The 14,826-nt window shown below is 28.3% G+C and overlaps 1 protein-coding gene across 8 annotated transcripts in view; it reads left to right on the top strand.

The window, feature by feature from the left end:
- The window catches only part of LOC118196463 (cell adhesion molecule Dscam1-like), a 1,288,074-nt gene that overhangs the window by 1,240,724 nt on the left and 32,524 nt on the right, over positions 1-14,826 (top strand). For 6 of the 8 annotated variants that reach the window (XM_085816863.1, XM_085816868.1, XM_085816867.1 and 3 more), the window contains 7 exons: positions 788-1,022; positions 1,529-1,627; positions 3,559-3,744; positions 5,500-5,796; positions 8,102-8,269; positions 9,013-9,108; positions 13,439-13,497. In XM_085816863.1, the coding sequence (XP_085672989.1) occupies positions 788-1,022; positions 1,529-1,627; positions 3,559-3,744; positions 5,500-5,796; positions 8,102-8,269; positions 9,013-9,108; positions 13,439-13,497 (1,140 nt within the window). The remainder of the gene's footprint in view (positions 1-787; positions 1,023-1,528; positions 1,628-3,558; positions 3,745-5,499; positions 5,797-8,101; positions 8,270-9,012; positions 9,109-13,438; positions 13,498-14,826) is intronic. The other 2 variants (XM_085816864.1, XM_085816870.1) reach the window with 2 other exon arrangements.

The following is a 14,826-nucleotide window of genomic DNA, read 5'->3' as shown; positions in this document are numbered from 1 at the left end:
GCTTGCATTCAGTGTTTTTATAATACACAATTTTATCCATATATCATAATGCACGATTTAATTTAATTATCTGAAGTATATTGTGTTGTGATAAAAATCTGGGTTATAAGTCGAATATTTACTAGGCATTTATCATTATGCATTTATCATTCAGTGTTTTTATAAAACAAAATTTTCTCCATATATCATAATGCACGATTAAATTTAATTATCTGAAGTATATTGTGCTGTGATAAAAATCTGGATTATAAGTTGAATATTTACTATGCATTTATCATTATGCCTAATATAGTATTCTTGTAATTATGCATAAATACATACTTAAAATGTGCACATCTAATAACTGCATGCATACCTTCAATTTTATTAATGAAACTGAAAATAGAACTTAATAAAATATAAATTTTAAAATATAGTAGAATACTGTGAAAGTGCTCAATATCTTAAATCCCGGACAAAAATTCTTAATCTTCATGTACTTTTTTTAAGAATCTGAATTAAAAGTAGCTGTCATAATTCATCGTACTTAAATGTTGCTTGATTTAGAACAAAAATGGTGCATTATCGCTACATTTTATACTTTTTACAAATTTCTGTTTAGATTTGTAGGATTTCTCTGTTAATCTCGCTAAATATATCAATTCTATGATATATCTTTGCTAGGTGATGAAATAACTTAAATCTACACAAATTAAATTAAATCTCTCAAACAACTGGCAGTTATTTTTATAAATGAACTAGTACAAAAAATGCATTAATATATTTACATTAAATATCAATTCATTAGCCGCCACCTGAAGAGACTAGAAACGGAGTCATCAAGGGCTATTATGTTGGCTACAAGATGTCTGCGAGCCAAGAACCTTATACTTTTAAAAAATTTGAGAAAGCTCAAGAACAGCTGTCGACATACATTACGGGCCTTCAGCCTTTTACACAATACGACATTGTTATCAAAGCTTTCAACTCTGCTGGAGCCGGTCCAGAATCTACGAAGATCATTGGAAAAACATTAGAGACAGGTATTTTTTTCTTCTAATTTTCTTCTTTTTTCTTGGCATGTTCTTATCTCTTTTCTTTTTATGAAAACTTTACATTTTATGAATTTTATGATTGCATATATATTGCAGCACGATCGTATTCTCTAATAGTGCTTATGGTATAAATAGACAGAATTGAATTCTAACCTAAATTAGAGCCCGAAATAAAATGTGTTATGAATTTTCTATATATACACAGTGTGATGTTCTCATTCATATACTCATTTCATGTATCGGTTTCTTTCATTTTACTTTGTTCCATGAATAAATTTATCTGTTGCGAAAAAATAAAAGGTTAATTTCTGGTAGAGCGGTAGAAATTAATGCAATTTAATGTTTATGAACAGAATGTCTGAAATATGTTATTCCATCGAATAAATTTAGTTATATAATCATATAAACAATGCTTCTTCACTAAGAAAACTTAAGAAGAAAGAAGATAATTTATTTCTTTATATTTCACTTTAACCTTTTCTTATACTTCTTAGCTCCACCAACGTCGCCAGTAGTTCAGATAATTTCAACAACTTCGTCTTCAATTGATTTTAAATGGGAGAAAGACGCTAAAGACAAATCTGCAATTACAGGTGATTTCTTGCCTACATTTTTATATTCAAGGATTTTCATATATTGTTCAAATATAAAAAAAATATCTACATTTCTCAGAAATTAAGTACATTATTATATTTAAAAGAACTGCATTTGAAATATTTCATTAAAAATGCTAGACGATGAAATGCAATAAATCTATTAATTTCAGTACTTTTACTGATATTGTATAGTTTAAACTTTATGTAAGCATCCTGTAATCTACTAAGAAATCTATTAACTTTTTTCTATTGATTCAACATGCTTCTATGATTTAGTTAGCAATATAAAATCATTTCTGTTTCTTTGTTTTGTTTTAATATAATTATAAATAGAACTGCATATCATGTTTTTGAATAATAACACAGCTTTCCCTTTTCCTACGCAATTTCAAATTAATAATTCTTTTCAAATAATTTTTAGGTCTTCAAATAAAAAACAGAAAAGTTCAAAGAAAATTATAGTAATTTCTTTTACACAGTTAGTTTTTGTCTATTTTGAAAAATTTAATACAATATAATTTCAACGTAAATTTGTTGAATATGTATGTTGATATCTATGGTATATTCCTTTTATGAATTTCCTAAGGTCTACTTTAAATAACCCTATTTCATTTTATGCTTTCCTGTTTTAATTAAAACTTTCATTATATTTATTATTGTATTATTACTTTAATCTTGTGTTTTATTTCCAAATATCAAAGGTGAAATTTTCAGCAAACATATTACCTTAATTGGAAATTTTAAGCATTATTAATTTAAAATTATTGGTGAATGCAATTCATATTGAATTTCTTCTTTGAATGCTAAAATAAAAGATAATAAGTGCATTATAATCTTAAATATTTTATAGTTTTTGTATAAACTATTTTTTTGCACTTCCTTAGTATTTTACACATTCCAAATTATTAAAGATTTCAAAAGCGTCTAAACTTTCATTAGAAGACAATAACAGTGTTTTAAGTTACATATAAATTTACCTGTAAGATTATATTTTAGGAAGATTGGTGCAAATTTATAAATTCTGAAATATTATAATTGCGTAAGTGCATAGTTGTTGTTTAACATTTCAGAGCATGCAGAACAAAATAAAAGTAAATTTATCCCCATGTTCCATACAATAACTGTATCAAATTGAAATGTCTAATTACTCCTCTTAATGAAACATAATTCAAAATTTGTAACACTTCCTTTTCAAAAATCCATTATCATTTGATTTGATTGAGTACTAAATCAAAATTTTGAGCAAGCTTTACTTTTCCTGAAAATCTTGGAATCCTATGTTCTATAATGAATGTTCTATAATATATCTTTATGTTCTATAATGAATGAACAAAGGACCTACTAAGTAACTCCTCTAAATTTATGACAATTTATATTCTGTTATTTTAAATATTAGTTTGGCATGAAGGAATAATTCCCAGAGACTTTTGTTTAGCATGTTACTAAAATTTTACTGATTGTTAGGATATAATCTGTAAAATTTTAGTAACACTAACCTTTTATATTTCTTTTAAACTCTTTTGCGTTTCTATTAAATTTCTAATTATATATAATGCAATAAAATTTTAAATAAAGCAATTTGATAAGTATGTGATGTGCCTCTGACTGGAATAAATTAAGAAGTGACTTATGCAATATTAGAATTTCGAAAGAATTCTGTTTTGTAAAAAGAAAAATACCGAATTCCCGTAATTAATTAAAGAAAACATTTTAAATCCAAATGACTTAAACACACATGTTTTTATTGTCATACATATATATTTATATATACCTGAAGCAACGTGCATTTTAATAGCCAAAACGCTCTGCAGTGAGATTGAATACTAATAATCTTAATTTAGCCCTTAGTTTAACATCAATGTAATTCAAAATCCTAAAAAGACCTGAAATGTACTAACCCAATTTCTTGTAATTTCATTTCCGATTAGAATACACTCTGCATTATAAAACTGACGATGGAGAATGGCAACAGCAGCGGCTAGGTAGTAGGCAAGACCATTACACCCTCAATGGTGTTCGATGTGGCACTCGTTACCACTTATACATGACAGCTTCTAACAGTCTAGGAACAGGAGAACCAAGCAAATCTGTTTCGGCTCGAACTTTAGGAGCAGGTAATCTATAATAAAAAGTTATAAATGTTTATTAGAGTTATTTCTTGATTTTTAGGTAACGAAAATTCAGTTTTCTATACCAATTGCAAATTTTCTTTTGATACATTTTCGTGTATAATTATGTTAACTTATCACACATTCGAACGCAGTCAATGCAATTTTGCAATAGAAACATGTATATGAATTGAATAATAAGTATCTCTATGCAGTGCATAAAATATTGCATATATTCGGGTATGGCAAAGTAAAATAGTTAATGAAGACGATTAGTCTGTGCAAGTTAAAAAATAAATCAATATATGTTGCATAAATTTGAAATATACATGCATTTTTTTATTTGCATTAATAGCAGATGTCAATAATACATTGTGCCTTTTAAGTTTATGAAAAAAATATATGTAAACAAGAAAATATTTTAAATTTTACGCGTCTAAAGCTGATGTACAACGAATAATCAAATATATTATAATTTATACTATATTATGAATTAATGTGGTCGAAAGATTTTTGTTGGCGAAGCGAAAACATTAATTTTAACCGAAAACAAATTTGGGTCAGTCAGATAATAAAGAATGCATTTTAATATATTAAAAAATATAATTAAAATATTTTTTAAATGTAGTTTAAAATATTAGAAAATGTAGTGTAAAATATTTAAGAATATATTTAAAAATATTAAAGATATAATTTAAAATATCAATTTCAAATTTAATATTTCACTTGTTTTCCGTTTTCATCATAACATACTATAAATTAAAAATTTAATTAGAGAAAAATCCAGGAAGTGAAAAGCCCAAAACTATGCTCATAAAATAATGACTAATGAACATATATCTCGAAAACGAACTCTTCAGGAGTTTTATATAAATCATGTAAAATGAACTATTTAAAATAGGAATGAATTAAAATAATAATAAAACTTTCAAATATTAAAGAAATTCCTCTTTTATCGTGGTAAATCTATGTTTTATCTCTCTTTTTGAGTGTCCTGCTGAAATTTTTATGAACATAACTAAATAATGGCATGATTTCACTGAATTCAAGCTTCAATTATTCATTTCTATATTCTAATAACTTTTTTGCACATTCCAGCTCCCCTTCATGACAATCCTTATTATTCGTTATTATTTCTGGCACTTCTGCCTGCTTCGATCGTCTGATAAAATCCTATTGCTATTCTTGCTACTTTCTTCTTCGATCCTCGTGGCAATGTGACCGAGCTTTATTTTCAAATATTTGAATTCCAAAAACAACTTCATCTAGTTGTGGTCTTGCCACTCTCTCATCCTACTGGATTACGATATGAGCGATCTTTTCCTTCAGCTATTACTGCGTAAGCGTAAAGAACTTATTTTCTGTTTACATATTAGCTATAAATTTTCTTGCACTAAATATCACAAGCCAAAATGTCAAATCTTATTATTTTCTTTAATTAATTATCTAGGTACTTCTAAAATGGATTGCGCACAGATAATTCGCATACGAATGTTTTGAAGTGAAATTTATCGTTTATTTTCATCATTACTATTGATGTGTCAGCATTTTCATAAACCGTTAGGTTGCAAACATTTCATAAACGAAAGAGTTCTGATTGTTAAATTCGCTTTGTACTAACTGGTTTGATTCTTAATTTTACTTTGTACTTTGCGATTTCTCACATTAAATTGTAACTTTAATGTTTCTATTGATAACTTCATATGTAATGCTTTACAAGCACTTTCTTACATTATATATAATTAATTCTTTTTTCCTTAGCTCCTATGTCACCTCATGAATCAGCCTTCCTCCAACCCAATTCGACCTCAGTGACTTTGAATCTTAGAGCCTGGCAAAGCGGTGGTTGCCCCATCCGACATTTTGTTGTGCAGCATCGCCCTAAATACCAGAACCAATGGACTACTGTATCCGAGAAATTGGATATGCCGAGGGACTTTTATGTGGTCCGGCATCTTTCGCCGGACAGAGAATACGTCGTCATGGTAACCGCTCACAGTGATGCAGGACTCACGCAAGGGGAATATTTGTTCCGGACGTTACCTGCATCAGCAATAGGTACAAATCTGAACTCGGGATGAGTAAAATCCTGAGATATAAACGCATATAAAAATGCGTTTTCATTGCTTTCATAAAATTCATTAATAAATATTTAGGCAAATTCAGAAACTATGTTTAAACACATTTTTCTGTAAGAACCATTCAGATTTTATACATCTTTAATGCTCTTTATATTCCATTATAATTTTAAAATATTGAAGAATAGGAATGTAGTGAGTTACGAAAATAGAATGAAATTGTATGTAATTATATAGTGTATAAAATCACATGATAAATAGAAGACGAATTACAGTGGGGAAAAGGTGATTATTTATACTGCCTGACTGAAGGCATGTATATATTAAACAGAAACACTCAATCTTCACACACTATTCAGTACTAACTTGATTCCTGTGATCTTAAAAATATATTTTTCTAATTTTGGAAGTCAGCATAATGCTATCACCTGTGTATTCCTTTGACTTCGAAGAATAAATATACTTCCTTAAAGCAGGGGCAAGTAGGTTTTATAACTCTCAGATCTGTAGCATTTTAACTTCTTAAAAAATCGCATAAAAGGAATTTATTCAATTTACATTCATTCATTCGTTAAGGGAGTCAGAACTACTTTTAACTGGGATTGTTTTCTGTAAAAGCATTTTCCGTGGAAACTTATCTTTTAAAGCTTATGACTAAACGCGCCATTGATTAAGACATTTTGTTGACGATTTTTTTCAAATAAAATTTAGAATTCTACATGGGGATATTTAAGGCAGAATTTTTTCTTAAAGTCAGCAAAAATCAAAGACTTTGCTGTTCACAGTTAGAAATATTTAGTTAGAATTTTATTTTCTGCGTTCCATGACGATAATATAACAACAAAATATGAAATTAAAAATAAGCGAACGCGTTTCCTCTTTGGTGTTTTAGCCCGAACTTGCAAAACTGCTGCTTGGGTCTGTAAGAATTCATTTATTAAATAGAAGATTTCGCAGTGGTAATTCTGATATTAGAGCTTCAAGCCAAATACGAGAACAAAAATTAATTAAATAATGGGATGATTCTTACATGAATATGCAGAGTATGCATGCAAGTTTCAAAAATCCAAGAAATGGTAAAATGAATTTAAAATTTGGCTGTTAAGTTTCCTACGTGATAACTATTATGCACTCAACTTTAATTACCACTTAAATTTAATTAACTGAAATTAAAATTAATATTTAATTAGTTTATTTTCCCTAAAAGGAATTGTCATTTACCTTTCTATTTCGTTTACAAGAGCTATTAGTTTTTATTTATTATTCTACAGTAAGTGCACAAAAAGCACATAAGCTGTAAGTGTAAATGGAATTGTTCTGTAAATAAAAACTGCATCAGATCTTGCTGATGCAATATGATCTAACATTGATGATCATCTAGGTAAAAGGTAAAAAAATGAAGTGAGAGTTATTGTCCTTTTAACCGGAATTTTGTAATATGAAATAAAAAAAGAAATAATCTACAGATTTGGAGGAGTTTGCTGTTTAAAAAAAGATCGAACCGTCAGGTAAACAGCCAATATTTAGCTACTTCTCCCTATAATATTGAAATAAAAATGGACTAATAAATATAACTAATTTTTTAAGATATTTAGCAGGATTATGCTCGTCAACACATTGCATATCTAAATTCCGGTAACTGTTCTACATACAAAGTCAGTAATGATTTCATTTCATCGTGCAAATAATTAACGCATGTAATATTTTTTATTTATTTATTTATTAATTATTATTATTTATTATTATTATTATTATTTTATTTTGCAAATGTTTTATGCTCTTTGTAAATTATAAGTATATTTTTATTTATACTATATGTTTTAGCAAGTTAAAAAATGTCTAAATTAATGCTTTAGATAGATATTTCAATTATTATGCTTTACGCTTTTCAGTATAAATAAAGTATAGTTGATTAGACAAATTTAAACCATAAGCATTTTTTTGAATACGGTCGTGCTGAACGTCAGCGTGCTTCTTTTAGCAATAGATTTGAAAATTTACGTAAGTTTAATATTTTTTCTTTAAACAAAATGTGTAATTTATTTACAAATAACTACAACAATATCTGGAATATTGTATCAGTTTACCATGTGTAATACTTATATTAAAAACATTATTTTAGTTTTAAAAAAATAAATATTTTTAAAACAATATTTCATTTTTGAACAAACTTCTCTTGCAATTTAAAAGAAGCACGCAATTGATCTTTTCTTATTTATTTTAAATTTCAAGCAACTTATCTCTGAATGCAACGTAGACTCTTTTTTTTTTTCTTTCCTTCCCAGTGCCAACTTCTTCTCCTGCCTTCGGCAAACGAGAAACGGATTTGCCTTTCTACAAGAATGTGACGCTTGTAATACCAATTGTAGTTTCATCTTTGGTGCTTGTCATCGTTATTTTTATCGTTATAGTTTGTCTCCGAAAGCATTCCGAAGATAGAGAAGGAAGATTAGGTAAGAATTTCCAGCTTTAGTTACTAATAAGTTTACTTGCGTATAGATGGCGACACTAAACACTTAAATCAGAAATTCATCTATGTATAGAACGAATTGTTATGCTTTTCATTTATAGATGGCGCCACTATGTAACAGTAAAGTAAAAAAGAGAGACTCCTATTTGCGCTTTTGTATTTTAAAACTATTTTGAAACAATATATTCGCGGAGGGGGGAGGAAGTTCAGCAAAATAATTTAGCAATTGCAAAAATAACATTCAGCAATCCCAAAAATTGTGATTATTATGCAACAAACTGTAATAAATATAAACAAAATACAAACGTATAAAATAACATATTTTCCTTTATTTGCCGCATTTAATCATTATAAACTTAAAATTTGTGAACATTGTGCAACAAATTATTGCAATGATAAGCAAAATGTAATTGTATAAATTAACAGATTTTTTCCCTCTGTATTGATAATTTTAAAGGGGGGAAAATATTTACATGTTGCACAGAAGGATCTTATTTATTTTATTAATTATTTTTATTACGAAAAGGAATTACATTTATTGTTACATCTAACTTCACATACGGTATTATTCACACAAACGTTTTCGGTAAAACCATTTTGAAGTGCTAACAGAGGTTTTTCACTTTATCTCGTTTTGAATATTGCAGTTATTTGAATTTTTCCTTATTTTTGATACTCTCTACATCATATGTTATCAGTTATGAAACTCAGTAATTACTTTTTCAGATTATGAAAATAGGAAAGATGCGTTAATGATGAGCGATATGAACAAACAACTCAACATCAAATCATCGAAACCATCTCATTATTCTTGTCCTGCAGGTGAGTTGTAAAATGCGCAACCTCACACCAAATATTTAATTCAGCTGTATTAAATATGTGTAAAAAAGGAAATTCTGATATTCAAAAATTTTACAACTATATTTGTATCGGTTATTTTAATTAATTATATTTTACAACGATATTTTAATTCTGAAGATTTTATATTTTATAATATATATTATTCTAGCATATAAAATTCATTGAAATACTGTAAAACATCGAATTTCGTAATAACAGGATATTTACATTATTTCTAAAGAAATTGCGCTCTGTAAAAGAAATGAACTATATAGTTTAATAACAAGATTTTTCACTTAGTTTCGTCAATTAATTAGTTATAAAATATTTTATAGCATAAAACATAACTTTATAACATATAATGTGATATAACATCCAACATAACTTTATAACTGAATACTATTTTAAACATTTATTTTTTATCATGATATTCTAATATTGCATATTTTATGCTTTGTAATACACATTATTTTAGCATACATATTTATTTTAAATATTCTGAAACATCACACTTTATTTATCATAACAACATATTTGCTGTATTTTTGTGGAATACCACACTGAAAGATTTCATCGTAGAGTTTAACAGCATCATTTTTTTAATTTTTACTATTGGAAAGTGTTTCACATTTTCCTACCTTCTTTAGCTACTAAAGTTTGCATTCACTTTCACAGAGAAAGTTAGGCTAAATCTTTTAAGGGTGTTCCCGCATTTTATTTCCCAGTTTTCGATTTTTATCATATCTACACCATGAAATTTCATATGACTACTTCACGGATTACGATTAAACTTATCTGTGTGATTATAATTAATCTTCATAGATTACGATTAATCTTATTTCTGATTATGATTAATCCTCGCAGAATATGATTAATCTTCACATATTATGACTAATCTTATCTGTGATTATGATTAATCTTTTCACAGAGCATGATTAATAGTTCTTCTTCCCTTATTCGATAAGCCATCGAATTTCCACTACTATTCGCAGGGCAACACCTCTCATAGGAATCCCTTCTTTTCGTTTTCTACGTTAAATGCCGTAATAGTTGTTTTTTTTTTTTCTTTTACCAAGACTGCACATTCTTGGTCACTTCAGCATCACGATTTCTTTCGATTTTCAGTTATGACAACAAGTATATTTTAAGTACCCGCATGATCAATAAAAAACATAGTTATCAGCTGGATTTGAAACATCGTTAGTGTTTGCAGTTATACTGTCGACGTGGAAAATTGCATTGAAACCTAGTGTTATGAAAGAACTCTTTCAAAATGGTTAGCAGGACAAAAGGATACCACCTTTAATAATTCACATTTGAATGATATCCCGGATAAAGATCTTACTCTCACCATGAGCGCCTATATTAGTATGATTAACAGCAAACCATGTTGTTTCGTTCAAGAGACCTAGTTGATTCATTTTCATGTCGTTCATTACTGTTTTGAGAACAAATAAAACTTGAATAGAAAGAAGCTGAAATTACTGTAATAAAAACATTCGATATATTTGTTTATTATAGTTAATAACTGAAATCCAAATTTAATCTGTAACGTGGCATTACGTTAGAATTTTGATTTAGTCATGAAAGATAAGCATGACTTTTAGCGACGAACTCATACTAGCAATGTACTTATTTGTTTGTGGTTTTGTGCATTACATTTTTTCCGGAGTCCTTGACTCTAATAGTTCCTCTTTTTCTTGCATTATTTATGTTCCGTTTTTGATATCTTAATATGTTACCTATTTCCATTTTTTTAGCTTCCAGTTTCATTGATGATAACTTATTAGCACATGTAGATTTTCCCACTATTGAAAAGATTTTTATTAAACCAACAACTTAACTACTGTGCTCTTTAGTTCAGCTTTCCTGCACCAATCTATATACTGTTACCAATTCTGTGCATAAGTAGAAGATTTTAGTGCAGCTATATGTGCGAATGTCGTATTTTTCTGCATAAAGTAACATGAAAAATCTAGAGAAGCGAAGCTTGCTGGAAAAATAAAAATTAAGGGGAAAGTCTATTTAAACATTGAGTAAATAGCTGTTTCGCTAGATTGGTGAGATATCGCCAAGCTGGCAACGATTTTGGCGACATTTTCGCCCGGTTTCTGTATAACTGTAATGGGCATTGCAATTGAATAACTATAACTGATGTTCTATATTGCTATAACAGTAATTCGGTCTTCATATACCTTCCAGTAATTTCGAGAAGCAATAAGTACTGGAAATATCTCGGCGGCCGGGAGAAAACTATATAAGACCGAAGAGAGCATCTGCTCACAGTTATTAGTTCACGCAACAATATGTTAACATAATTTGAAATCACCAAAACGTATAATGATCTTGTTATGATAAAAATAATACCATATACATATATGTCTGCATATACCGCATTTTCTTGCGTATCCCGCCTGGATTTTTAGTGCCTGGTTCTGAAAATATTATAAATATTATCGCTATTTTACCCTTCCTCAATGCATTCAAAAAATGAGCTTCCTATATTTTAAATGGATTCGTGCACATAGTCATTCCTTTCATCTTACTAACAAAGACAAAACCCTTGCTAACCACCTGGGAACATCAAGCCGAACATTTTCTTTTAAATGTTGAACTTTATGCCATCCTAAGAGAACAGACCAGCCACATCGAATCAACGGGAACTAACATTCAGTTTACGACTTCGCTGAGACAGCTTCACATTTGCCTTCTGTGAATTTCCATAAACATTATTTATGAATGATTTAAGGCCTAAGGTGTAGCAGGGATAACAATAAAAACAGAGTCAAAATTCAAGTTACAGAGAATTAGAAATAAAGTTATCTTATTATAGTACATTGTAGTGTTAATACTGCTATGTATTTTTATTGGAACGTATGTTTCTTTTAAAGAAGTAATATTGCGCTAGTTATCTGCAGTTTATCCATGACTACTTCTTATCGATATATATATATATATATCTATATAATATATAGATATATATATACATAATGTAAAATAGATTAAAACAGATAATACTCATCATCAAAATAATGAAATTCATCCAATAAATGAATAAACATATACGATATTTACAAGAGATGATGTTTTAAATAAATATTTCTTCAGAAATTGCCAAAGATTTCATGATAGCTCCTCATTATTTTATTTATACTTTTTGCCTAATATTATTTGTCTCGAACAGTTGTAAAGCATTTTTTAACTTTTTATCATATGCTCTAACGATGGTACTGGTGTTTTTGTAATTGTCTACTACTTTTACCTGTGTTTTTATTCTTTCCTTATTTCCTAATGATTGCATACTGACATGAACATTTAGGTGTGCGCTTTCGCACGGACTGGATAAATTGCATAACTGTGTCTCAAATAATTTTAATTTAAATCTTGTTCTTCTTTTCTTTCAACTGAAACCTATTAAAGTCGCATAGAAAAAGATACTAAGTTTTTTAATTCTGAATGATACATAAGGAAAGTACGTCTGTTTCCTTTGTTAATGCTACATTACATCTCCGTCTTTTATTATATCTCTTCTAGCATTCTTAGACTTGAACGATTCTACGTCGCTATTATTATTATTATTATTATTTTCATTTTTCGCAAAGGATGTTATGCTTATAAATTACACCAATCTACCTTTCCAATACTGTAACTTACATCTATAAGCAGCCTTATAAAACTAACATACAATCATACAGTATAACATACCATATGGTGTTTATTTATAACTAATGCAGACGATGTGCTTTACTTGTTTCCGATGAATTAATTTGTTTGTTCTTTGAGACACAATTGCCTAGGGAAGATGATCAAATTTTCAAGTTTGCAGCTATTTTAAACGGTTGCTTTTTCTCGAGATAATTTTATAATGTACTATGAGTTTCTATTTTCTAGTATTTTTAACTTTCTTAATTTATTAAATTTTTGTCTAATTTTCTATTATGATTCTAAGCACTTCCCAGTTGTCGTTTCTGAAAAAAAAAAATAACTTTGATTATCTATAAAATCTGTGATTACTATATTTCTTTTTATGGTCTAAATCAATGCAATTAACTTTCTTATGAACCATTAACTGTTACAGAAAAGAAAAAAAGGATAAGTGCTTTAATTCCTTTTAAGCATGAATGAATCCGTCCTTGGTATCGATTATTATTTTTCTGAAAGGATACAAGTTACGTTTGATAAAATGTTTGCACATTTAATCTGTTTGCTATCCCTTAGATTACCTACAATTTTAGATTTTAATCATTAGTGTACTTGCTTGTGCATAAATTTTATCTCTTATTAGAGTCTATATATGTGTTACTTTTTAAAGGAAATAAAGGAGACTATGCTGAACCATATGCTTGCATTGAACCCGTCTCAACAAGGCAGGTGAGATTTAGCATTGGAATCACTGTCGTTTTTAAGTCACTTAAATTCTATTTTCTTCTTAGATTTTAATAACTAAATATTATTGAATGTTATCTTTACAAAACGTTGAACGGTTTAGTATCTAAATTTATATTTATGTTGTGTTTTTAATTTTGCACTAATTTTGATTTTTTGTTTCAGAATAATTAACTTACTATTCAAGAAAGTGATAATTTATTTATGCTTGATATTATCCTCTAAAAAATGCCAATTGTGTGCAAATGTAAATATATTTGTCAAGGATAATCTGCAAAATTTTCAGTCTTAGGCATGTTTATATTTATGCCCGTCTTATGATTTCCTCTCTCTTTGTTATTAGCATGTATGTATTTGTTTAATTTATTTTTCGTTGATGAATAATGTACATTCGTAACTGCAATATAATTTCAAAATGTTACACATTAAAAACTTGACGACCAGAATATTTCTTTTTCTTCCGTTTGAAGTAGGGATATTCGGAACACATCAACCTTGGATTCCATGCATTAGATTGCTCTAGGCCAGTGTTTTCCAACATTTTTTGTGCTATGCCCCATCTAATCCTCTCTAAAATTCCTATGCTTCCCTTAGAATATACATAATTTTTTATTTTTAAAAACTGAAATGTTCAAGAAAGAAATTTGAATTGCTAGGTTTTAAAAAGAAATCACTAGGAAATTTTGTGAGCAAACTCACTAAGTAAACTTTCAAAACATATATTGGAGAACTGGAATTCAAGTGCAAAATCATTTTAATGAATTTCTTCTATATTATTTTAAGTATTGGTAATTATTTATTATTTGAATTTAGTGGGATGCTTGCGCTTGATGCTTGCTGCAAACAGATTTTATGTCAGGTTCGAACTTTAGTCTCAAGTCTCCCCGTTTTATTACATCCAGCCGTTTTTTTTATTTTTATTTTTTTTTTTTTTTTAAGCAGCAAATTGTTTTTCTCAATAAATCCGTATTCAGCTAAATATAAAGACGAAAAAGGTAACAATAGTTCTCTTGCACATTTTGTTGCATTGTTGCATTTAGATATTTGATATCGATTTCCTCACAAGGTCATTTTTATATTAAATAAAGTTTTAATTGACTCATCATTTTGCATTCCTGCGAGTTCTTGATATTACGTATTTAAAATATCAGCCAAATCCATTAACATTAGCTGCATCATCCAAGTTGGGAAATCAGAAAATCTTTCTTTTAAATCAGCCGATAAAATTTTCAGATGATTAACAATATTATGTATACGGTATCAGTCACTTCGCATTAATGAAGTCAATGAAACTTTTTTTTTTTTTTTTTGTAA

The sequence above is a fragment of the Stegodyphus dumicola genome, chromosome 5 (assembly GCF_044657685.1).
Source record: "Stegodyphus dumicola isolate Sdum_Otavi_A_Nest chromosome 5, ASM4465768v1".
Taxonomy (NCBI): domain Eukaryota; kingdom Metazoa; phylum Arthropoda; class Arachnida; order Araneae; family Eresidae; genus Stegodyphus; species Stegodyphus dumicola.
Note: the sequence above shows the minus strand (reverse complement) of the source record. Positions and strands in the feature narration are given on the sequence as shown.